This window comes from Tiliqua scincoides, chromosome 5 (assembly GCF_035046505.1).
Source record: "Tiliqua scincoides isolate rTilSci1 chromosome 5, rTilSci1.hap2, whole genome shotgun sequence".
NCBI classification, from domain to species: Eukaryota; Metazoa; Chordata; class Lepidosauria; order Squamata; family Scincidae; genus Tiliqua; species Tiliqua scincoides.
In genome coordinates, this window is record NC_089825.1 from 57,937,592 (window position 1) to 57,964,091 (window position 26,500).

Below are 26,500 nucleotides of genomic sequence, written 5' to 3' on the forward strand. Positions count from 1 at the left end.
GCCACCATAATTGTCCCGAACTGAAGAACATGGAGCTCAACAAACTAAAAAAAAATCACATGATTTAATTGAAACAATAAGTGCACTCTTGCTTGTTATAACCTTAATACATATTTTTCACAACTCAGAAATATAGGTTCCATTTTAGAAGGTCCATACAATACAGCTTACCAGGAAGTAATTTATTTTGAAAAACATTCAGATTTGTTATATCAGAAAATGAATGATTATTTTAGTTATCAAAGCTGGATGGGCACTAGAAGGGGAACAATCTGCAGTTCATCTGGTTAATCATGAAATATTTGGAGGATTATCTAACTCTATTAGGACAATCGCCATTCCCTGACAGACATCTAAGTTATTCTGATTAACTAAAATAACATTGATTATCCCACCACCAATAATCCTCTGTTCACTGGCCTTCTTGTGCATACTTCTGAGTAGTGACTTTAATCAAATCTACCCTGGGTTATATTAATACTAGAATTAAGCATGAATACTCACAATGAACCCGAGTTTTTTATAATCCCGGGTATACATGGATTTGCGTTTCTCAATGTTGCCACTGCTGTTGTTGGGTTCCGATTCTGCATCAAAAGCAATTCTTCGGAGTTCAAAAATAATATCCCTCTGAGCCTGATGTGATTTTTTTTTAAAAGCCAAATTGGAAAAGATAGAAAACATATGTCATTTAGAATAGAAGTAGTGCCAGCATTTATGGGCATTTTTTCAGGGTTCAAAACACTTCATATGAACTAAAACCTGGTACAGCGTAGCAGCTAAGAGACTGAGCTATGAATGAGAACCTCTCAAATTCAAATCTCAACTCTGCCATAAACACATAGGGTGGTCTTAGGCAAATCACTCCCTCTCAGACTTATCTTCCCAGCAGCAATATTTTCTTGGAAAAATTTCCTCAGATACCCTAGAATTGTGTTTTTGATTGTCAATGTCCCTTTTCTCAACAAACTCCCTATTTTCAGAGTGATCCCCTTCACAGAGAAAAGACAATGACACATCACTGCATATTTTCAATACCCTCCTTCTCAGATTTAATTAGAGAAAATTGCTTCGAATCATTTTTTTTTAAAAGGTACCCAAGCATTTTTACATTCATAAGAAATAGGGGCTATTGAATAACATTTGCATATCTCTTGTTTATTTTTACATTTATTCCCTGATCTTCCTTCAAGAGGTGAGATTCCTTCAAGGACCTGAATCCTTGAATCTACTGATTCCAAGGACAGAATCCTGAAACATTTGGCTCCAAGACAAACTTCCATATGGCCCCTGACTCACTTGGCTTCTGTAGTTGAATCATACTATGTGCCTTCAGGACAAGAATGGAAAATAAAACAAAGGGGGCCTAATTCTGATAGACATGCATACAAATTGCATGCTATTCTATCCTTTGCAGCCTTGAACCTGACAAATTATCATTCAAGACTCTCCTTCACCTGAAGTGTTTTCCCTCTCTCCAGGAAAACACTGTCATTGTTTCTGCTTACCTGATCCTGAGGATCCATTTTGGTCATCACTCTGTCTTCTAGTAGGTTAAAAGTGAGCACTTGTAAAACATAAAGCTGATGTGCCATTTCATTATTGATGGCCCTCTGAGCTCTGATAACATGCTGAAAACAAAGCAACAAACAAATAAACCAGGCAAGCAATACAGACTGTACATATATCTTATCATTGATTCATTTAGTTCTTCTTTGTATTTTCAAAAACAATGCTGAACAAACACTGGTGGATAGTGAAAAGAGGGGTCTTATGACCGTAATAAAGTTCTACTAGTGAAAAGAGGCAGTACTAGAAATGTCAAGTTTAATAGGTATACTTCCATTTCTGAAGTTAACTACCAGCATTTGCTGAAAGGTCCCAATACCATTGCACCTTCACTACCCCTTCCTCATATACTGGTCTGCATGCATCATCACTATGAATATAAGGTGGAAGCTCGCATCAAATCAGTCCTGTTCTTACAAGGAGGTCTGTGAAAAGCATAGTTTAAAAACCTAATGAATGTCAAAGAAGAGCATATCCATTCATGCAGCTCATGTAATAAACATCAAGGTCAGCTGCTACAAGAGTGTCCTAATAGGTGGTTCTCCCTTCCTATGCATGGAAAATGGTTCAAAAGTTAAACTTCCTTAAACACAGCAAACAAAATCACAATGAATGTGTTTATTTGTGAGGGAGAGGTTTTCAACAATAAGTTCACATCACAGAATGGGTTCTACTTAGCACAACCCACTTTACCAGATGAGCAAAACCAAATTGCCCCAAACCAAGAACAACTTTTACATAAGTGTTTTGATAGAGAGGATACCACCTTCCAATTGTTCTCCTAAGATGTACTTTCTAGTGCTGTCATGTGGTAAAAACAGTATTTTATTTGTAATTTGTTTTCTACCATGTGTCTACATATTTCTTTGGGTAGGTGTGGCAGGGAAGCGGAATGTCTTTTCCGAAGGATTAAGCTCAGCTATGATCCACAGTCTGGCATAAGAACATAAGAACATAAGAACAGCCCCACTGGATCAGGCCATAGGCCCATCTAGTCCAGCTTCCTGTATCTCACAGCGGCCCATCAAATGCCCCAGGGAGCACACCAGATAACAAGAGACCTCATCCTGGTGCCTTCCCTTGCATCTGGCATTCTGACATAACCCATTTCTAAAATTAGGAGGTTGCGCATACACATCATGGCTTGTACCCCGTAATGGATTTTTCCTCCAGAAACTTGCCCAATCCCCTTTTAAAGGCGTCTAAGCTAGACACCAGCACCACATCCTGTGGCAAGGAGTTCCACAGACCGACCACACGCTGAGTAAAGAAATATTTCCTTTTGTCTGTCCTAACCCGCCCAAGACTCAACTTTAGTGAATGTCCCCTGGTTCTGGTATTATGTGAGAGTGTAAAGAGCATCTCCCTATCCACTCTGTCCATCCCCTGCATAATTTTGTATGTCTCAATCATGTCCCCCCTCAGGAGTCTCTTTTCTAGGCTAAAGAGGCCCAAACGCCGTAGCCTTTCCTCATAAGGAAGGCGCCCCAGCCCCGTAATCATCTTAGTCGCTCTCCTTTGCACCTTTTCCATTTCCACTATGTCTTTTTTGAGATGCGGCGACCAGAACAATACTCCAGGTGTGGCCTTACCATAGATTTGTACAACGGCATTATAATATTAGCCGTTTTGTTCTCAATACCCTTCCTAATGATCCCAAGCATAGAATTGGCCTTCTTCACTGCCGTCGCACATTGGGTCGACACTTTCATCGACCTGTCCACCACCACCCCAAGATCTCTCTCCTGATCTGTCACAGACAGCTCAGAACCCATCAGCCTATATCTAAAGTTTTGATTTTTTGCCCCAATGTGCATGACTTTACACTTACTGACATTGAAGAGCAGTATGAAAAAATAATTATTGTAAAAAAATTTGAATCTTTGGAAGTTACATGTAAGTACTGTGATTTTACTACTTTTTTTAAAAAAAAAAATCCGTTATTTTTGTATTGGCAACCTTCAGTCTCGAAAGACTATGGTATCGCGCTCTGAAAGGTGGTTCTGGCACAGCGTCTAGTGTGGCTGAAAAGGCCAATCCGGGAGTGACAATCCCTTCCACACCGGGAGCAAGTGCAGTCTGTCCCTGGTCTGTCTCCCTGGCTATGGGCCTTCCTTCTTTGCCTCTTAGCCTCAGACTGTTGGCAAAGTGTCTCTTCAAACTGGGAAAGGCCATGCTGCACAGCCTGCCTCCAAGCGGGCCGCTCAGAGGCCAGGGTTTCCCACTTGTTGAGGTCCATCCCTAAGGCCTTCAGATCCCTCTTGCAGATGTCCTTGTATCGCAGCTGTGGTCTACCTGTAGGGCGCTTTCCTTGCACGAGTTCTCCATAGAGGAGATCCTTTGGGATCCGTTATTTAACAATATTGTTTTTCCCACTCTTCCTTCCATCTTTACCCTTCTCTAGTGTCCGACTACATAATTCTCATGATCTATTAAGTCAAATATATCCCAGAAGCCATGGGTAGCCATCTGCTTTATAAACTTGCTATTTTTGTTGCCTGGCTGGGCTGAACAAAAAATATGGGAAAGCCAAAGACATGGCTAGTGGATTGAGTTTGGCTTTGGGGTGTCACAAGTTGCAAGAGCCTGATCTGCTACTTTTACAAGAACACATTCATAGTTACTTTAAGATGTGAGAATAGAAACATGAATTAATCCCAGCTGTGGTATTTGATGCACCTCAGCATAAATTAACACAGAAAAACGAATGGGGCAGAGAAAGTACTCACTTGCAAGATGATTGCTCGAAGTTGTTTTTGAGCTAAAATATTTGCCATTTCCTAATTTGGAGGAAAAAGAAATAGAACAAATGTAGCTTGAAAGTATATTATATACTAAAACAGTATCAACATCTTGATACTAGTGCTTGATTACCTGTGCTAATTCTATATTTTCTCTCAAGAACTTATATCTTAAGACATTGACTATACAGGTGAGTGACACTTAGCAATATTTTGACCAGTGACAGCACACATAGGTGATGGCTGCCACTGGTCCCTGTGCTTCCCTCTCCACCCGAAACTTTTATGAGCTTTTCTACAAGACTCAGACTGGTCATTTTGGCCAAAAATACATGTCTTCTGGTTTCCCCAGAAACTGGCAGTCGCACCTTTTTGCCCAACACGGGCATTCTGAGCCTTGAAGATGCAGCGCGTGTATGCGCGCTGCCTCTACGAGGCTCAGAAAAACCTCCGGAGACAAGGGGAGCACAGTTCCCTTCACCTTTGGAGGCTTCATATGATGTCAAGCCTCTCTTGGCGATGGGGGTACCAGTTCGCATCCGTCACTAAGTGATGCACGACTAATTTACTGTATTTCACAGAACAAAAACTTTCACCTTGTTATGACTCACTTGCATACTGAAAACAGGGAGAAACTGACAAGGACTAGTTCCACTACTAGCAAGTAGCTGATTTAGCAGTTGGAAAACCACCAACTGGGATGGACTTGTCCCCTTGCAAGGGAGTCCGATAAATTGTATCTCCCACTTGATTTGGCACAAGAGTATTAAATCATCTTGTTTACAGAATGCCAAGGATTCAGAATACCACAGTCTTAATTATCAAGTTTTTGTACTGAGCATATGGCATAAACAACTCTGGAAGGCCTGTTGCCAAGTCTTTCCATTTCCTATCTGGCCTAGGCAAGCAAGGCCACATGGAGACAATCCTAGTGTTCTAAGAAAATTGGCATTGAAAGGGTTAATCCCTCTTCCAGTCTGAATAAAATTTGCTTATGGTTAGCCTGAACCTAATGCCTGCCTGTATTCTGACTGCACAGTCCCAGTCCTTGATCACACTGTCCACAAAATTGAATGGGCTCCTTGTGCTCAATTAAAAAAGCATCTTAAGCCAATCACAAAACCTGTGCCTCATCCCAGCAATTATTTTGTTCCCTTTCGCATGAGTGGGCATAACTGGGAGGCCTTGGTCTCTCAAGTTACACTTGGAAGTCCTAAAATAAAAGTCCAGTGCATTTACTTGCACTGAGTCCCTAGAAGTCACTGGGCAACCACAGTTTGCCTCCTTCCTGCTGCCCACCTGGACTGGAGACCATGTACCCTTCTGGACCTACTCTCAGTTTGGTTGCTAAGCCTTCCCTGGTGTCTATTGCAAAGACTTTCCAATTCTCTCAGTAGAATCCCCAGCCTGGTTGTTTGGAACCTAATCAGCAAATTAGATATACTTCATTCCTTCTCCATCTTCCTTTCCCACACACAGATCAACTGATGGCATGACCTGCCTCTCCCCTTTTTATCAGTACTAATCAGTCTATGAAAAGGGAACAGAGTTGACATAATTCACATGGCTGTTTTGGGGATAAACAATAAGTTTGGATACCTTTCATAAGTCACCATATGAGGTGACATAATGGATCTGGAAGAAGGGACCTGAACACAACATTCAGTGGATACTCCCAGGCCATCAGAGAAAATCCAATGAGAGGTTGTAACCTCAGAGGTAGAGCATATGCACTACATGCAGAAGGCCCAAGGTTCACTCCCTGGCATCTCCAGGTAGAATTGGGAGATGCCTGCTAAAGTCAGTATAGGGCAGGGGCTCTCAAACTCCTCTGGAGTAAAACTCCCAAAGTAAGTTCTTGCAGGCGAGTGGCGAATGCAGCAATGTGATCCCCAGGATTGCAACACTGACGGGGAGGGGGGGGGCAGGGGCTTTCTCTTACTTACAGGAATTAGCAGCAGCATCTCAGGGATACAGGGAGCCCCACGGACACCACTGAATGACTCCCCAACACACAGAGAATGAAAATAGAACGATTGCAACCCACTGCCAGTTTCGCAATCACAAACCGGAAGTGGGTCACGAACATTCTATTTTCATTCTCCGCATGTTGGGGAGCCCTGCGGAATTATCTGTAGGGCTCCCTGTACCCCCAGGATGCTGCTGCTCATTCTTGTATATAAGAGAAAGCCCCTGCCCCCCCAATAGTGGCAAGATCATGGGGATTGCATTGATGCATTCCCTCTCCCTGTCCCTTAAAGGGACAATGGCAGAGGACCTCACGCTAGAGGATCACAACACCCCAGTCTGAGAACATTTGCTAAAGAGGATACTGAGCTAGACTAATCTTATTGAATAGGCAGCTTCATATGTTCATCTATATATGGTCTCTTGCGATCCGTCTTGTTCCTTTTCTGTCTCTAATTATAGTATCCCTTGCCCTTTATGAATGTTGCCCTCTGTGCCCCCCCAGGTGCCTCTATACATAAGCCTACTTAAAATTTTAAGGATCACAGTTCTAGTAATTAGCAACTCACCTGCCTCTTGTCATCAGGTGCTTTAAGGAAAAGTGCATTTATTACAGCAATGGTATATGTTTGTATTTCTTGATCTGCCCTGCAGAAGACAACAATTTTAAAACAGTAAGAACAAGATATGAAAGTCAACCATTAGAAATTGTGCATGTGTGCACGTACGAGAGCTAAACAACGTTTCAAGCAGTGTGAATGCTAAAAAATTGTTCCATTAAACAGCAGCCACAGGTTGCAAAAAATTACCATCCTGCTTTAAAATAATCTACAATATAAAACTTTTTAACTGCATTGACAATTTAGCTGTTAGACTAAGGGTGCAATCCTAAACCAACTTTCCAGTACTGACCTAGCTGCAATGCAGTCCCAAGGTAAGAAACATGCCCTTACCTTGAGGAAGGCCCCCAACTGCCTCCCCACTGCAGGATGTAGTATACACCACATTGGCACAGTTATGTCAGTGCTGGAAAGTTGGTTAGGATTGCGCCCTGGCTATATTTATCCATCAGATTTGTATTGCGTCTTTCATTCATGACCATAGTGCCACAAACACAAGATTGTCTGACTGGCCCTTACAACCACCCAGTATGGAAGTAAGCTTAAACCATTAATTTGCTGAAGGCTATGGTGGAATTCATGGGTGAACATGTACTAGGAGCAGCTCTGCAGAGGAGAGTTGAATCTTATTATTGTTAACAACAACAACACTGCCCAACAAAATAAAAATGTGTTCTGATACTTCAGAAGTTAGGCCTGTTCTTGGATATATTTGGGGCACTGATTCAAAAAATGGCACTGGATTAGCCCTATCAGCTCTAGTTTTGGAGATACGGTATACCCACCTTAGAAGATGTGCAGACAACTAGTTGCTACAGTCACGGTTATGCCGTATCTCCAAAACTAGAGTTAATGAGGCAAACGATGCCATTTTTAGAATCAGCACTTCAAATATATCCAAGAATATGTCTAGCTTTTAAGGCATCAAAGATGTGTACTGGGTTGTGAAATAATGCACAGAGAAGGATAGCAACATACAACACTACCAGCCAAGCTTTCCTAGGGAGGAAAAAATGGAATAGTAGGCTGGCCTGGTCCCTTCTTCACTGCTCAGCCACCACTTCTTACCAACTTTCAAGCTTTTGTCTGAGAAGTCATAGTACATTGCTATTTGCACATGAAGGAGCTAATTCTTGGTCAAAGTTCTCTAATCAGAACTTTTGTCCTCACTGATAGTATTTTGCAGGTTTTCATTACACCTTACTGGTTTATTGACCTGTTTTTAAGAAGCAATGCTTTCTTCAGTTTTAAACATTACCACCAAATGTCCAGAGCCATCTGCAGACCCAAAGCACTCCATCCAGAAGGGGCGTTATGGCACCACTTCGCTGAAGGCTGGAGCAGCTGGCAACACAGGCCACACAGGGATACCCAGCACAGCTTGTTGCTGATCCAATCAGCACAGTTCCTGCAGCCATGGCAACCTTGTTCTACATCCTATATAAACCAGGAAGGAACTGACAGAGCATGCTCAGCTCGTAATGAAGATTTTAAAAGCCTTGGCTAGTAATAAAAGAGGGCAATTCAGGAGCAGAAGACCAAGAGTTCTTTCAAGAAAGAGGGTCCAGTCATTTAACACATCGAGTGGCTCCCAGAAGGATGACAACTTGAGTGAGAACTAAACCCCTTCCCTCCATCTGAACTCAGGTCCTTCTGAGGCCAACTCTTAAAACCGAGGCAGCAGCTGTCTTCCCTCATCATCCCTTCCGGCATCATTACCAGCTAGCAGACAGACTTCTGAGAAATGCAGTGGAACTTGGGACACACAAGTACCACATAAGACGTAAAACTAAAATAAAAGATTTTGTCAAAAATTACTCACCCTTGAAGATGTGGGATTAACTGGCCAATGGTAATCTCCTGTGCCACCTTCTGGTACAGATCATGGCTATTCAGAACCATTGACTCCAAAATGGCTAGTGACCGTTGCAATATAGCAATGTCCGTAGCAAATTTGTTCACGTAACCAGCTATCTGTAAATAAATCAGGTTTACTTTAAGAGACCACGATTAGACAGAAATTACTCCAGTAAAATAAGAGTTAATGGGAGCATTTGGTCACAAATCCTCATACTGTCAAATGCTGGGTACAACAAAAAACAACGGTTTTTGTAAAACATTTAGGTCTGCATTAGTATGGTTGACACAAAGGCAGATTGTCATGACAAACCATGGTTGAGGGTGGCAAGAAGAATCTGTAAATTATGAGGAAGGGTACACAAAATCCTACACCCAAAATAATGGCAAAAGGGAACTGAGCCAAGGGCGCAGCAGAAAATATTTTATTATTTTAATATTGTTTTAGCTGTTTTAGTTAATTGTTTTAGTTAATTTTAAACTGTTTAATTTTAATTTTAGTTTAGTTATTTTCATATTGTTTTAGTTAATTTTCATAGAAAAGCATAGAATTCTATAAATATTTTGAATACACACACACACTCAAAATATTTATAGTATTCTATGCTTTTCTATGAAAATTATACATAGTGATTAGAATAAGATTACTCCAGCTAAAACAATAAAGAACACACAATACTGACAGCAGTAGAGCAGTTAAAAATCCAAAGGAAATCAAGGCTAAATGAGATTAAAACTGAAGAACGGAAAATTACTCATTAAGAGTCCTAGAGAATAAATAGGCCTTCATCTGCCATCTAACTGATTGCAAGTGCTTCCCAAATCTGTCTGGAGGAACTATTCCACAGATGTATTGCTGCCAAAGAAAAAGGTTCTCCCTCAGTCACTACCCACCTAAAGGCAGGGGCACCTGGAGGACCTTGTCTAAAGAAACAGACCTTGGAGATAAGGCAACTTTATATGAGAGATGACAACAAAGAACCCTGTGCACAGGCCTACAGACTAAATGCTTACATGTTATCAATCATTTTAAGAAATGCTCTCTTAACATGGTTAAAGAACAAGTAAAGTGTATCCAGTTTTCTCCTCTCCATGACCATGTTTCCAAATTTGTGTGTTTCAGAACATGCCTGTAGCATCTGGAAAAATGTTCTTTGCAAGACTGTGGAGTTTCAACATCATTTGTAATTTATCATATATGTTGCGTAACTGCCATAGGTTTGCAAACATACCTTTTTTATGAACGCCACAGAGAAGGTGTCCCAGGACACAATTCCATGATCCATCAGCTCAACAAAGGCAGTCAGTGTGAAGGACAGCATATCTCCAAAGCTGGAAGAAACAAAAGCCATGGCAGTGACAAGTGATGGGGCAGGGGACTGTGTGAAAAGCACTAAAAAGGCTTTAGGGGAGAAGAATAAAAACAAACGAGGATATGCAAGAAGAGGCAGAAGCAGAAGAAAACAGAGGCTGTGCAGCAAAGAAGCATCAATACGATTCCACATGAACATCAAAGGTGAAACCTGGAAGAAAGTATTTACGACTGGCATTCTCTGAGGTCATGCAATGCCCAAGAAAAACCAGAGGATTTCAAGCTCACCATTCAAACACAGGACAGAAATGAGACAAATGCTTCTCTTTAAATAGATCAACAGTTGTTCAAAGAGTTTCTTGCTTTTGAACATCCACCACACCCAGACAACAGCACTACATGTTCCCTTCTCCATCCAAAGTGAATTCCTCCCATCCAACTTAAACACAATTAAGGCTCAAGTTTGCACCACAGTTAATGCTAAGCAGAGTTTGTTGTTAGAGTTTGAAAGCCAGTTTAAAACCAAGAAAAACTGCAAGTCCTGCTTATTTATAGCTGGGACTGAATAAGCATTAAGCATGGTTTTACCTCATGTGGACAGGGTGGGAGGATTCATGCTGAAGAGGGGAGAAACTATATGATATTTTAGTCATGGGATGACATATTGCATATCACCCCCACCCAAAAAATTTGGAAAACACTGACTGTACCTTATTGAAGCAACCTACTTTACTTTGTGAATTAAAATTACACTAGCATTCTATGTGCGAAAGAGCAGGGGGGGGATTAGGTTCTCCCCATTCAGAGAACAGAACCAGGCCATGGGCTCTTTTTTTTTTTTTTTAACTGAAATTTGTTTAAAATCCCCCCTTTGCAGTTCTTCAAATACTAACTTGTCCCCATCTTAATGCATAGTTCTAATAATCCAGGAAGCTCCTAGTGAAAAGGAAGTCAGATCATACACCAAACAAAAGCTGATCCTTGTGATAAGCTGAGTCAGTACACTTTCTCCATAACAACCTTCATTATTTCATCACACTAGCTATCCAGAATGCTGGAAATTTTAGCAACAAATGAATTTCCATTTCTTAGCAAGCAAGATTATTTATTAGTGAGCTTTCTAGTCTCTCATAAATGACCAATTTACATATGTTTAACATTTGCCACTAACAACCCATATATGCAGTGCTAAATGTCAAAGGGGGGTTAAACAGTAACTCATCATCTTGAGAAAAGCACTTTTCACACAGACATAATAGAGGTGTTTGAAAACAATGTTATTTATTTTACTTATAAGTAAGCCCATTGTGTTCAGTAAGACTTAGGCCAGGGGAGGGCATTCCAGAAAAGCTGCACTCAGCAGTTTGAGATGTGCTGACTTAGGGCGCAATCCTAACCAACTTTCCAGCACTGATCTAGCCTCTATGCAGCCCTAAGGTAAGGTGACAAAAATGTCCTTACCTTGAGAATGCCCCCTTGACTGCCTTCCCACTGTAGGATGCCATGCACACCACATTGGCACAGCTATGTCAGTGCTGGAAAGTTGGTTAGGATTGCACCCTTAGTCTAATCTTATCTTGCTCACTGGAAACAAACTACCAATGACACCTAGAAGGGGAAGAATATTGTGCAGCACTAAGAGGTGCTCCACACATTGTGCTCCTTATACACACCAATATGAATGAAATATGTATGCGCAAGACCTATACAACATACAGGGTACACTTTCCAAGGAGCAAGAATTGCCTGCAGTCCCTGTTCACTTCCTAATGAGGATAACTTTGGAAGCCAAAGGGTTTCAAGGTCCAACCCGACCTGTGCCTTCTAGACTGTTTTTCAAAGTGTAATCCAGCACCATCCCAAACTGTGGGTGACCTCTACAAGCGCATGTGCATATTTTCAAAAATGTCTTTTAAAGGGACATACACACAGATGGGGTGACAAGTTATGGCTCACAAGCAATTTAAATCGGAGAAGCAGAAATAGATATCTGTGTGTCCACTTCAGTTTAATACTTGCAATTTATATATTTCAGTATTGCACTTCATCTGAACCTGATTCCATCTCACCTCCCTGGTCCCTAGAGGTCACCCCAGAGGATAGGTTCACAATGGGCAGTATGGGGCATGACATGACCTGCCCAGTCATACTCCTTCAGTGGAAGGAATCTGCCCAAGAGGACAAAAGAATTGCTGCTCAGGAGAGGGCTTAGACAAGAGAATCTTTACAAAACATACAGACCCCTTACAAAGGAGAATGGTCCAACAGTAAATTCCTAGGGTTGGTGAGTGCACGAGGCGGTTCACTTGGATCACAGGTACTTCCTTCGTGGACAGAATTGTGGGAGCCTCCCAATTTCCACAATTGCTTGTGTTTCCACCTAGCTCTGAGCATCTGCTTCCATCCCACCAGCAGAGGAAATTCAGGGGCTCTCCAGAGGTCCTGCCAGTAAACATCAGCCCTACTCTCAGGCTAATAAAGGCCAAGTGGTTCCTCCCTCAGGAGACTTTTCAGCATCACTCCATCACCCATCAGGCTGCAGCTGGCCCCGAGGACTCCCCACAGCCACACCAAAGCTCACACATGGCAGTGAAGCCCATGCTCCCCAAAAAGGAGGGAGAAAGGCATGGCTCTCTATGTGCACCAAGAGGCACATGAATGTGCACCTTTTCAAGGCAGAACCAAACTAGAGATGCCATGGGTGACTGAGGACTTACAGCAATTTTTCATTTGCTTAAACCGCTTTGTGAACTTTTAGTTGAAAAGCGGTATATAAATACTGTTAATAATAATAATAATTAATAATTAAACGCAGCTGTTGCACTGGACGATTTAACCCTTTCCTGTGCTGCTCCCCCAGTTTAAACCTCCCCATCTCCCTTTAAAGCCGCTACTACTCATATAGAGGCAAATTTTGGAAGGATTTTAAAACAAGCTCTCCCAAAACTGCAGCTTCATTTCAAATCCACCCCTTCCAGCTGCAAGAGAAATAATGGAGGTTGCACCTAGTTGGTCTGCAGTTTCTGCATGTTCCATCCTATGCTATTTCAAAACTTCATTCTTCTCCCACTAGGTGTCATCATAGGACCACAGCAAGCACAGAGAATCTTCAAAGTGAAGGACAGTGAAGAAAAAGTTGCTGTAAATCCCAAGACATGGAAGTCTCTCAGGCCAAAAACTGGACAGTTCTAAAGTAAATTAAGGCCCAGAGGCTTATTTAGGGTAAATTAAGGCTTATTTAGGGTATATACTAAGACTCTGCATTTTTTTAAAATCAGATGAAACAGTCAAGATGAAATAAATACTGTATGTACATTGTAAGGGGGTGGTTCTCAATGCCAGATCTCATAAACAGGCAGGGAAAAAAACTACCCAATTTCACAACTGAAAAATGCCTTTTTAGAGTAAGAAACGAACAGCTACTTTGTTCCCTGACTCCCCTAACAGAAAGTAGGATTCAAGGGAGATCTCAGCATCAGCTATAGCCATGTGCTTTGGGACTGCTGCTGGAATGAACTTCCTAGGTTTGCTGCAGCTCAGAACTGCCTCCAGTCAATGTTATTCCTTTGGCATCCGCTTTGTATGAACAAGTGCCAAAAGGGGAAATGTTAACTCAAGGCAACAGTTGCGAGGTTAATACTATACTGCGAGGGGAGGCCACAGGGGACCAAGTCCTGAGCAGAGAACAAAGTGGCTGCTGAAAGGAAAAAGGTGGCCCCGCTAGCCTCAATCTAGTCATAGAACTGCAAGTTTCACTACAGAAGGAGAAAGAGAAGGTATGCTATTTCACTTAGGATGACAACATTTCCTACACTGATAATCACTTTTGCCCAGGAAGCTCATGCATCCTGCATGACAAATGCACACACTTCTGTTTCTCAGAATGCCTACCTTGGTGGCAGGTTCCCACTGCATGTATCTGCTCCACATCCCCAAATCTTCTGCAAAGGGGCTCAGAGTAGCTTGCATGCATTCATTTTGTTTTCAAAAACTTACATCCCATTTTTCTCTTGTCAATCCAATACAGCTAACAGTAATTCATAATCCTTAAAGCAGTTCATAAAATGCAAGTGTCCACCCGTATCCTGTATCTGCAGATTCACTTATCTGCTGTTCTCCACACGTCCCCTGCATCACTCTGTGCCCATTACCTGCTTGTCTTCCTTTACTGTGGCACCATGCAATCTTGTCTCTTCCTTTGCAGAATGCTAGAAGAGGAATGCGACATGCAGACATCCAGAATGCCGGAGGAGGGAGACTAAGCTTCCTGCTTCCTATTATTGTTCTGGCTGTCTCCCTCCTCTAGTGTGCTGACTGACTGCTTCTTGCATTCTTCTTCTAGTGTTCTACAACAGGCTGCAAAGGAAGATACACTGAGGCTTGATGCCATAGTAAGTTCCCTTTTATTTGCAGTTTTGGTATCTGCGGGCACAGGAGGGTGGAAGCACATCACCCACAGATAACTGGAAACATCTGTACAACAAACAATAAAATATCAAACAGCCAACAACAAAATACTACATATAAAATGGCAACCTAGTATTGTACGAGAAGCAGTTTGGTTTTGATTTTATGCAGCAGCAAATGTTTTCTTGAAGAATTGCCTTTTTTATGCCAATAAAGGTGGAATGAATGAATGAATGAATGAATGAATGAATGAATGAATGAATTGCCTTTTTGCGTAATGCCTAAAGGCACCTGCCTGGTTTCCACATTCCAAAGAAATGACACCAAAAAGGCCCTGATTCCAACAGATGCTATTTGAACTTCAGATGGTCTGGACACTCAGAACAGTGCCTCAGGTGAAGAACTCTGGGAGGCAACATGGGAGGTTTCTTGAGCGATCTCCCATCCAGATAGTTTATAGGGCTGGACCTGCATAGCTTCAGCAGAACGGCACATGTGCCTTCTTCAAACTATTCTTTTTTGAGCATGTACTGTGTTTACCATGTGAGATAGCATACAAACCATTTCCAACTACCTGTTACAATAGCTATATTACTGATAAGCAAACAACCTCCAAGGCACCAAAATGCTACAAAAAGCAATCATACAAAAGGTAGTCAAACTACTACTAAAATGGAAAAGAGGGTCAAATTTCTACTGCTATGTCCCTCTAAATGCTGAACTCAGAGCTTTACAAGCTGCTGAAGGAGGATGCCAATTATACAGCTACCCAGAGCTCAGCAGTTCATGCAACTAGCTATTCTTTGCTCCAGTGCTGATGTCATCTCTGGAATTCCTAAGAATGTCCTCATAGGTCAGCATGAATATTTCAGAGCAGCTTTAGAAATGGCAATCTGATTCAGAACAATCTATGTCATCAACATATACCTTATGAACCATTATCGCCCTTTAAGGGTAATACACATACACGTCAATTACATAAATGATTTAGAGCCCATTAACAGAGTCCTATTTGCCACATGTCAACAACAGCTGAACCTTAACAATAAACTGAACCTATCACTTGGTATCACCTCAGTTGACTGCCAAAGTGTCAAGACTCCACCACCCCCACTGCCCGTAAAAAATTATGAATGGAATTTTGCTCATGCAGGGTCATACATGCATTCACATAACACTGCCATTTTCCAGGTGATGTTTTTGCATAAGAAGAACACCAAACAGCAGAAATCGTCCACAAACAGCTACTAACTTCAAAACTCTGAATCAAACACATACGCTGGGGCTTCTTTTGTGCAGATCACGTATCCTTTCTTCACTACCACACACCTCAGACATTCACACCTATACAAAGTGATTGCAAACTAGTAAAATAAGAAAGCCATTTGCTATTGCTAGCTGCTATTATTGCGATAGTTATTGCTGCCAATATTAGTTTAACATGCCATCTGTTTTAGCATCTTTGGTGAAGATTCAAAACACTGTCCACACAGTGAGAGTTCTGCTCACTGGCCTTTGGGGGAGGGGACAATTCCCACGGTCAAAGGCAATATATTCATCCTTTAAAGTTGCCTCATCCTGAATTAGACTAGTTCAACATTGGTCACACCGGCAGCAGTTCTCCAAGGTTTCAGACAAGCTTTTCTCAATCCTACCCGGAAATGCAAGGGGGTGGGATGTTAATGAATGCAAAGTGTGAGCTTTACCACCAAGTCATGGCCTCTTCCCAGTCCACCTCCCACATGCATGTCCCCTTCTTTGAATCCTGACTTCCTTCCTACAAGAGCCAAGTGAGACAGGGCAGTTTTGTTTTTGTTTTTTCATTTTTACACAAGTCAGAGACTTGCCCCAGGCAACTTAACAGGCTTGAACTTGAACTCTCATCCCATGGCCAGGTTCAACACTATCTCTTGGGAAACAGTGGTTTTAAAGATGAATTCAAATGTTTTATTGAGTGGTATAGACACCATTTCCCCATGAGCCAGCCCTATACAATTCTGACAAACTAGGCTTTATGGTGCACATAGGAGCACATTTCAGACACACTGCCTCCCCCATTCAATACAGAAACTAAACAGAAAGCAGAGGGAGGGGACCAGGACACACACAGTTTGTGAGGGCACTTGTCCATAACCACATGGAGCTGGTTTGGACGAGAATGTATCATCTGAACCAACCCAAAGATGTTAGCACTGACCTTAATGTACTCTCCAAGCCCTCAAGACTGCACATCTGTTCAATTCTAAAGGAGAACTAAAAGGTAGTCACAGAGCAGTTCCAGAAAATATAAACCCTCCATTAGCTAGAATGTCCTTTAGACTGGAAACATTCTCCTTTTATCTGTTAAGAGGGGCACACAAACAAGGCAAAAGAGTGGCTCAAAATTATTTTAAAAGATGCCCCCTACAGACCTAGATTGACTTAACAGTACATTTCTTCACCATATGGGAATCCTGATCATAGCAACTGAGTGAAAAAAGACTAGGGATCGTAGTATTCTTACCGTACTATAATCACCAGACTCCTTTGAGGAAGATAAGACAATTAAAACTAGTATATTTTTTTTTAATTGACACTTATAGGATGTAGCCTTGGGTCATGGGTAAAAATGCTTAAAGATATGACCCTCCAGCAGCAGTGTCCAAATGACAGATTTGTCAAGCATTAATAATTATGTCACAGCTAGATATACAGCATCTGATAAAAAGAAAAATATGAAGAAAAAGTTGTTGATTAGAGAACTGTACAAAGTTTGCATAATTTAAGAAATGTCATCCCATCTGCCCCCTCAGATTATTATTTCAAATCCGTCTCCTTTGCAGCTTTTCTGATTCACAGCGAAAGGAGAACTGGTTATCAAAGAGAAGGCAACATCTGACAGATAAGGTGAAATCATTTTCATTCTTCTCAAAATGACTAGAGGCGTCCATTCAACAATTTCAAATCAGGATATTTAGCTATCCTTCCACCACAATGCCTGACCATGTGCATTCATCTTACCTGGCCACTTGGTCTCTCACTCTTCTTTCTCCAATCAGACTTCTCCTAGCTTTCTCCTCCAGAACACTGACTTTTCCCCTTCTCCACCACAGGCCTCTCCGTTTCATGCCTGCTTCCTTCTCAGCCTTCAATTCTTTTGAGCCCTACTTTCCCAAGTCTTTCTCAAGGATCACAGCATCTCAGCCAACTGCACCTAGAGGCACTTTTGCTTCAGTGAACCCTCTGTGACATTAGGACAGATCAATCAAACACTGCCGGAGGTTGCCCTTACTACAAAACCAATTAGTGTACAATTGCATGAATTCTTAAGAACAATGGCTTATAACTGCTTTACCTCATTTATTGTCCATGTTTCTGTTTGTGTGTCTGTCTGGAATATTAACAGAAGCATAGCTGCAATGCGTTTAATTGTGATTCAACAAGTTTTAGGATCAGGTCCACAAGTAAGCTATTAAGTCCTCTTTAAACAGATACTAAAGTATCTCCTCCCACTTAGAAAAAATCATGTGCAGAAATAGACTCAGATGGAGGCAGTTCATTTGTAAAATTCCCTAAATATATTCTGACTCCATATAGAAACCCTGCTCCAGTAAAAGTCAAAATGGAGTTTTATTCAGAAAAAAAGTAAATTCATACAAGCCAGTGGTTCTCACACATTTAGCACTGGGACCCACTTTTCAGAATGAGAATCTGTCAGGACCCACTGGAGGTGATGTAATGACTCATGACCAGAAGTGACATCATCAAGCAGGAAAATTTTTAACAATCTTAGACTGCAATCCTATCCACACTTACCCATTTACTATCCCAATTACAAGTAAGTCCCATTTACTACCATTGTTAAAAGCATATACATTGTAGCCTGTTAAAAGTACAGATCTGTAACATTTCCCCAAATGCAGTCACGTTCATGGTAGCATCAAGTCTAATATATTTTTTTTAAAAATTGAAATGAATGGGGACCCACCTGAAATTGGCTCGCAACCCACCGAGGGGGTCCCAACCCACAGTTTGAGAAACACTAATATAAACTATAGTTTATGAAACATACTGTAGTCCAACTGATACATTTAAAGAAGTAAACAAATAAAGAGAAAGACAGAGGTGAGAGTTAAAGTGAATGCTTGCATGTATCATTTCTGCATGCACTACAGATACAGAGAAGGCTTGAGAACCAAAACTGTGCTGAATCTTAGAAGCAGAGAACAACCGTCTTTGGTTGTTGCATGGGCATAGATAAACAGCATAGAGACTTAGTTCAACATGTTCTCAAGTGGAAACTAGTCTTGCCAAGAGGGAGGAGAAAGAGAATGAGACCAGGAAACTAAACCTTAATAAACATAGCAGTCTTTGCGCTCACAAAACTGAGTAACATCAAACATCAACATGAGTAAAGAGAAAAAGAATAATGCACCAGCAGCAGCTGTTGGAAATTCTGCCTCCTGAGATTCAAACACTTTTATCTAAGTCCTGATTTTTCCTATAATTCTACTTATTATTAATATTATCTCAACAGTGAGAGTTGGCTTCACAGTGGTTTGCACAGAAAGCATGTAACAAAATCCATTTTAAGCATATTACAATGTACGTAAAAACATTATAATACCCCCACTGTCCTCACACCACGAAGCTGTGTCCAGGATTTAACATGCTGGTATGAGTTTTTGCCCCTGTATACTAACACCATGCAGCAAAGCATATGTGCAGAAGTGCCTTGCCACACATGGGCAGTACAGTACTATCATGCTTTTAGATACTGTACCAGTGAAAAGGAGTGGAGAGCACCACTCAGAAAGAAATATGGCAACTGAACATAGGAGCAAAGTTTCTCAATAGGTTTTGAATCAGCATCAATCAACTACACATTGTAAGAAACCACAACAGCAATCAATTCTTGTTATCCGTTAGGGTCGGGTTCCTGGAATCCCTAGTAGATAGTGAATTTGCAGATAATGAACCGTTGATCTGATGAGATCATTGGGGTTGGGTATAAAGGGTTCTTTCCCTGACATCAGAAGAATCCAGCAGAGGCTTTCAGGAAGCCAGCAGAGTGCAGCAGGAAGTGCCAAAAAATCTCTGAATGCTTCAGAATGGCACCTGCAACCAGTGCAGACCCCTTCAAAATGACCAGCAGAAGTTTCTCCTGGCCATTTTAAAGGGGTCCATGTTGGTCACAAGCACCAATCTGAAGGTCCCTGCAGAATCTGGAAGGTCTATGAATAGCAGATAACAAGAACAAAGGTGCAGACAAGAGAAGGCAGCAATTCTACCCCTCACAGATAAGCACATTCAAAGACAACTGACTATACAATCAAAAATGGCACCCCTGTGTAAGTTCTGTAACACTCCATAATGTGTAGCGCAACTTACCCCATTTTCCTCATACCATGAGGTTGTGTTCAACCTCAAATCATCAGCTGCCAAGGGAAGTAGGGAAATGTAATGCTATCAGAACACCGAGTGAGTTGAACTCTGTTCTCTGTACTATTCCAGAGAAGAAGGGTGAGGATTTAATACTGAGCTACCATTTTTGGCAGCAAACGTGTGTTTCTCATAATGTCTATTTCTGCCCTGAGCTACCAAAGTTTCAAAACATCTTTGAACACATGATAGGCAATCATGCCAAAAATTAATTAGCAGAGAAATACAGCTACAATGGTATGTTTAATTTAAACCAGCATTAGGCATTGGGCTTTTTCCCCCAACTGTGTCTAATTTAGGGGCCTCAATGCTATGGTGAGTTGCAACTCATCATACAAATATATTTCATTTATAGTTACCAGCTACATGTTACAAAAAAAGCTACACACATATATAACTGTGCTAAAAAGCAGTATATAAATATGCAGGGATGGGTGAGTCCAGCATAGCTTGACTCGAGATGAGCCATGAGACTCCACGCCCTGCAACTTGACTCGGAAACAAGTCCTAACAGGCAGACTTTCCAAGTCACCAGAGTATTTTCACATCTCTAAAAGACTCGAGTCCCGAATCTCTCTCTTTAAAATGTCAGACATGGCGCCACAGAAAAAAATGGGGCTGCAGCCTGGGTGTGCGTGTGTGTGTTGGGAGTTCTTCTTTAATACAGCCCTGATGTCCACATACCATCTGTAAACAAGATGGGAGAGGGTGGGACAGGCATGAGTGTGGGGACAGCAGCAGTAAGAGGGAGGAGGGTCACATGCAGCAGCTGGGAGGCTTACCAGTATGCCCCAATCCTCTGCAGCTCTACTCAGAAGTAGTCCATATGAGCCGGTTGTTCAATGAGGCTTCCTCTTCCCAAGTAACAGCAGAGCCAACAGAGTCAAAAGGAGTCAGGCATTTGGAAAGCATGATCACTACGAATTGTCTTCTACCCGCTTCCCTGCCGCCTTTCCCTCCCTGGGCTTCTCCAGCCAATTCTAAGGCTAGAGCCTCCTTGGGTACCTCCTTCTGCCCTCCCTCATCCAAAGAAACAAATCCTTCATCCAACGACCACTGGTTCCCTCAAGAGTCAGAAAAGAGAGCCTGCTCTCACTGACCCCCCGTTTCATGCAAAAGTAAAACATTAGTTCTTCCCTACCTCCTGGCTGGAACTTCCCTGCTGCTCCCCCAGTCTTATGAAGGCCCCACAAGGTCTTTCATGCCATGAAAAATATAAGCAAGCCCTGCCTGCCGAAAGTATTTCCAGGAAAAACAACATCTTTTTGCCCTTGGGAAGTGGTCCATTCTCCATCAAGCCATTATTTCCAAAAACCATAAAACTTTTTGGGATGCAGTTACTAGGGCAAATCATCCAACCCCTGTTATCTACTCTGATATTCCAGAAGCCACGTGGATAGATTATTTTTCCAAAATTTTCTATTCTTCTTCCCTCCCTATTTCTAATATTGATCTTCAAAAAGTCCCTGAATGGCCATCGGTTTCCCCACTGGAAATTTATAAACTCATAACTTCCTTAAAATCAGCCAAAGCCCCCGGCCCAGATTTTATCATCAATGAAATTCTTCTTACTAATCCTGGTTGGTGGGCTGCTCCCTTGGCTTCTCTTTTTACCACGATTAATTCTACAGGTCTATTCCCAGATATCTGGCGCTGTTCATTTCTTCTTCCAATTTTTAAGAAAGGTGACCCCGCTTCTCCGTCAAATTATCGTCCTATAAGTCTTATATCTTGTATAGAGAAGCTTTATGCCAAATTCCTTCTTCAAAAGCTGTCATCCTGGGCCCGTTTGAAAAACCTTCCAGGAGTTGAACAATCAGGTTTTCGCCAGGGTGTTTCTACTCTGGATCATGCCTTTGCACTCTCTTTTTTAGCCCAGAAATATTCCATACATCATAAATCAAATCTATATGTAGCCTTTATCGACCTACAAGGTGCTTTTGACTCGATAAATAGAGCCCTTTTATGGAAAAAGTTATCCAACTGGGGCATTGACCAGAGGCTTCTGTTTTTGTTACAGCAACTTCATTCCCATAATAAATGTCAAATCCGTTTTCCTTTTACCAATATTCTCTCTTCTAGTTTTCCTATCAATAAAGGAGTGAGGCAAGGTTGCATCCTTGCCCCTCTTCTTTTTAATTTATTCATAGCCGATCTTCCTGCCAGCTTAACCACCACCTCTCATTCCTTTCCTGTAATTAATAAAAAGCCAATTCCGATTCTTCTTTATGCCGATGATACAGTACTTCTCTCACTCACAAAATCCGGTCTTCGTGAGCTCATTTCCAAATTTCAAGTTTATTGCCATTCAAATGATCTTGTAATTAATGTCAACAAAACAAAAATTATGGTTTTTTCCCGCTCCTGGGCTCCCTCTATATGGTCAATCAACTCCCAATCTTACATTCAAGTTAAATCTTTTAAATATCTAGGTTTACATTTTCACTATAATTTATCATGGATTCAACATAAAAAGTCAGTTATTTCTTCAACAACTACCCACCTTTTGGCTATAACAAATTTTTATTTTAATGCAGGAAATCAATACATCCCAGCAGCGATTCAAATTTTTAAAGCAAAAATTATTTCTCATTTATTATACGGTATCCCGATATGGATACAGGCAGTTTCTAAGGATTTGGATCATATTGCTTCTTCCTTTTTTAGAAAGATATTAGGTATTCCTAATCTTATACGGTTGTCCACTATTCTGTTAGAACTTGGTTTACACCTTCCCTCCACTTATGCCTGGCTTTTTACCTTTAAGTTTTGGTTAAGGATTCATTTATCTCCTTCCTCTGACTCTTTAATTACAGAATTAATGAGTGACACGTATATCTTTATTTGGTTTAAAATAGTGGAAACTAAACTCCACTCTATTAACCTATCAGTAGAATTACTTGCTGATCTAAACTTATCTCAAGCTTATAAAATTATCAAAGACCACCTTTTTCTAGCTGAATTCAATACTTTAAAAAATTCTCTTAATTTGACCTGTTCCCCCCTTTCCCTAGGTCTTTTTCCTCAACATGTTGTTGCCACCTCAAACTATTTTTTTCACCTCACTAATCCTAGACTGAAGAGAGCTTTCATGCTCGCTAGACTCAACATATTTCCCTCAGCTGTTCATTATGGTCGTTTCATGCGAGTTCCTCGCGAGAAACGATTATGTTTATTCTGTGGGGAGACCCCGGATACTCTTTTACATATTTTGCTTTTTTGTCCCTCTCATGATTCTCATCGTAGGATTTATTTAGAATCCTGGATTTCTAATTTTCCCCCTCAGGTATCACCCCTTCCCCAGTTGTTGGAAGACTCTATTGCTCCCTTGACGTATTCAGTGGCTAGTTTCCTGGCCTATATATTACAAAAAACGCCGGACTTTAGTTCTATAAAATCTTCTTTAAAATTTTTGTAGTCACCTTTCTCCATCTAACACCTGTTTTACTGAAAGGATAAGGTTGTCCCTTCTGGCTCCTTTTCTTTCTAGATCCTATTTCTTTTTTTCTCTATTTAGTTTTCCTGAACTAGTCTAGTGGATAATGGTTGTATTGTTCCACTTTGTTGTCAGTTGTTTGCTGTAATATTTATAATGCCAATAAAGGTTAACTAACTAACTAACTATAAGCAAGCCCATCCAGACACAGACAAGAGTTAAGTCTGCATGCATGGGGATCAAGTGCCAAGTCAGTGGCCTTAGACTCGAGACAGTGCCAGAGTCATCAACACAGATGACTCAAGTGTAAACAAGTCAGTAAAAAAAAACATGTGTTTTTGAGACTTGGACTTGAATCACCTCACTCAAGTTCCCATCCCTGTATACATACTTATTAATTTAATATCACATTTAAAACATACATGCAGGAAAAGTTTTCACGCAGGAAAAAACACAAGCTGGATTGTTCAAATCCAGCTTATCACATAAGAATTTTAGTTATAGACTAAAACCATTTAATTTTAGAAGTAGATAGTAGTGAAACTCCACTTTAATTTTCCTTCAGGAACAACATGCTTGTCTTTTAAACAGAGACATAAGGGGATATAACATTTAAATGAGAACCCTACATTGTAAGTCAACATTCGAAAAATCAATATTGGAGGCAACTTCCATAGCTGATTATTATGTAGTGCAGAAAACAGTGTTTAGGTTCTGTCACATCCTAGGGGACTTTATTCTCTAAGGTAGAGGTTCTCAGACTATGGGTCCAAGACCCACCAGTGGGCCATGACCACATTTTTGGTGGTTCATGAAACTGACAGGGCAGATTAAGCTATTTGCTACAAGGTCTAAACAAGCTGCTATTTGGGCGGGGGGAGTACTGCTGCCCAATCACCACTATAGCCACACCCCTTGGCATTTATAAATCAGGCAACAGCCTCTAGGGCCACTAAAATGTTTGGGAACCACTACTCAAGGGCTGTTTTGGAAAATGTTCTACACACTCCATTTGGGATGACAAAAAATGTCTCCCAGATGATTTGCAAAACTTCTCAATGCATACAGTTTCCACCTGGAATGTGCAGCTGGTAGCTAGAAGTGAAATATTTTGAACTTAACCAGATTTACACTCCAGTGCTAACATTTCTAAGCAGGAATCTAAGACAAATTGGAAAACAACGTGCTTATTCAGGGAAAATGACACTGCAATTTTTCTACTAGTTCTAGCTAAGGCACTCTGGTCATATGGACAGATGCTAGAAATTAAAATGACTGTGACTCCTAAAGCATACTGATAAATCTACTAAAAACAAAAGAACACTGAAAAAGTTAGGACATTTAAATTAAAGAGCTGACAGTTCAAAGCAAGAAGAGCCCAGCTACAGAAAACAGTAACAGCATCAGCAAGCAGCTTTAGAAGCCCCAGGAAAATAAAGCATCCATTTTCACAAGCAATGCAAACAGAAAATAAAATAGAAAGCTCCATAGTAAAACTTTGGCATGTGCAATCAAAAAGCAGGAAAGAGAAGCAGAAGATTTGCTGCATCAAAAAATACATACAGATATTTAAATAAATAAAATCAGCAGGAAGGCCTGGAATTGAATCATGCAAAGAAGAGGAAGTTTGCAGGGTCATGAGCCAATCAGATTCTTACCAGGGCTTCATTATCTTCTGCAATTTCTGATATCGTCTGCAAAAATTTAAAAACTTTCAGGTAAGAAGAAACATTTTAAGACATCTCTTTGAGTCAGCGTGTGAGCTTTACAAGGCTTTATGAACACAGAGAAGCTATCATCCATGCTTAGCTGAAGCTATCATACTAGACTTTAATAATCTTTTGAAGGAAAAGATAAAAAGCTATTTCAACAGATCTTTTAATTCTGCAACAAACATTCAAAGTCACGCAGAGAAAAAGCATGAAAGAGACATTTTAAATTATTCAGAGGAACAACCAAGAAACCCATGTAGTCACCAGCACAGAAGATAATAATATGTCATCTTCTACAAACCAAAAAGCCAGGAACAGTTGGGACCTTGCACTCCCTCCTGGCTTTCTCTCTGTTGGCGCAGTTTTTCAAAGGCCACATAATTAACATTTAAAATTCTTTGCCCTTTAAGCTAGGGATAGCCAACCAGCAACGCATAGCACCCTGGGCACATCAGCACATCAACCACCCAGGCTCTCTGTAACAGGTTGGAAACATACAGCTTTCTTGCATGCAACTTCTGGACCTGGCAGACATCTCTCCAAATGTGAGATGCCCCAGAGATTTTTACAAGAGGTCTCTGGGCCATTCCCCTAATTGAATGCTAGGAGGGGTGTACCTATTGGTTTTTTAAGCCACCGTGGCTGTAACGTTCCTAACCAAACTGCTAAGAGACACAATAACATCAGTACTGGGGGAGGACTTTGGCCTCTGAGCAACATACCTAGGGAAAGTCTGGCTTGCAGGCTGAAGAAGCTGGACATCACCACTTTGTGAAGCACAGTGACCAGTTTAAACTGTTTCAAATAGTGCATACAAATCAGGATGCAATAGAAACAGATCGTTTACACTCAGGGCCAGCCCTAGGAGAAGTGGGGCCCAATGCATGCACACACACCCCGGACGCAGGGCCCCCACCCTCCCCTCTCCAAGTCACCAGATAGCTATGGCCCATGGTGAACCAAGTGACAGTCTGTATTGCATGCAAAGCGCTGCAGCTGGAAATAGTTGGCGGTGACATAACTATGTCACTGACAACTCCTTCCAGGAGGCCCATTTCAGGCCATTTGGAGACAGAGGCAGGTGGTCAGGCCAAAACTGCAGATGCTCCACTTGCTGTGCCAACCTCCACAGCAACCTGATCCCGGCTGCAGCAAACACCGTGCACGACAGCCTCGTGCCCCCCCCCAGTGTGGGGCCCAAGTTTGTCCAATCAGATGAATCTGTTAGGTTCACACCCTGTTCATACTCTGGGTACTTACATCCACACAGCTTCATACTATATACCAGACAATTCTTCCATGGTTGAATTGGAAGACAGATGCTTTTGGAAACCCTACATAAATCAGACACCTCAGTGTCAAAGCTAAAAGGCTACTGGTAATTATAATCCCTATAAAAACAATTATAAGAACATAAGAACAGCCGTACTGGATCAGGCCATAGGCCCATCTAGTCC

The 26,500-nt window shown here is 41.3% G+C and overlaps 1 protein-coding gene across 2 annotated transcripts in view; it reads right to left on the minus strand.

The window, feature by feature from the left end:
- The window catches only part of ELMO1 (engulfment and cell motility 1), a 351,127-nt gene that overhangs the window by 205,230 nt on the left and 119,397 nt on the right, over positions 1-26,500 (minus strand). For both annotated transcript variants that reach the window (XM_066627043.1, XM_066627044.1), the window contains exons 7-13: positions 24,990-25,025; positions 9,988-10,087; positions 8,721-8,872; positions 6,848-6,926; positions 4,299-4,349; positions 1,509-1,631; positions 505-636 (exon numbers count right to left, since the gene is read on the minus strand). In XM_066627043.1, the coding sequence (XP_066483140.1) occupies positions 505-636; positions 1,509-1,631; positions 4,299-4,349; positions 6,848-6,926; positions 8,721-8,872; positions 9,988-10,087; positions 24,990-25,025 (673 nt within the window). The remainder of the gene's footprint in view (positions 1-504; positions 637-1,508; positions 1,632-4,298; positions 4,350-6,847; positions 6,927-8,720; positions 8,873-9,987; positions 10,088-24,989; positions 25,026-26,500) is intronic.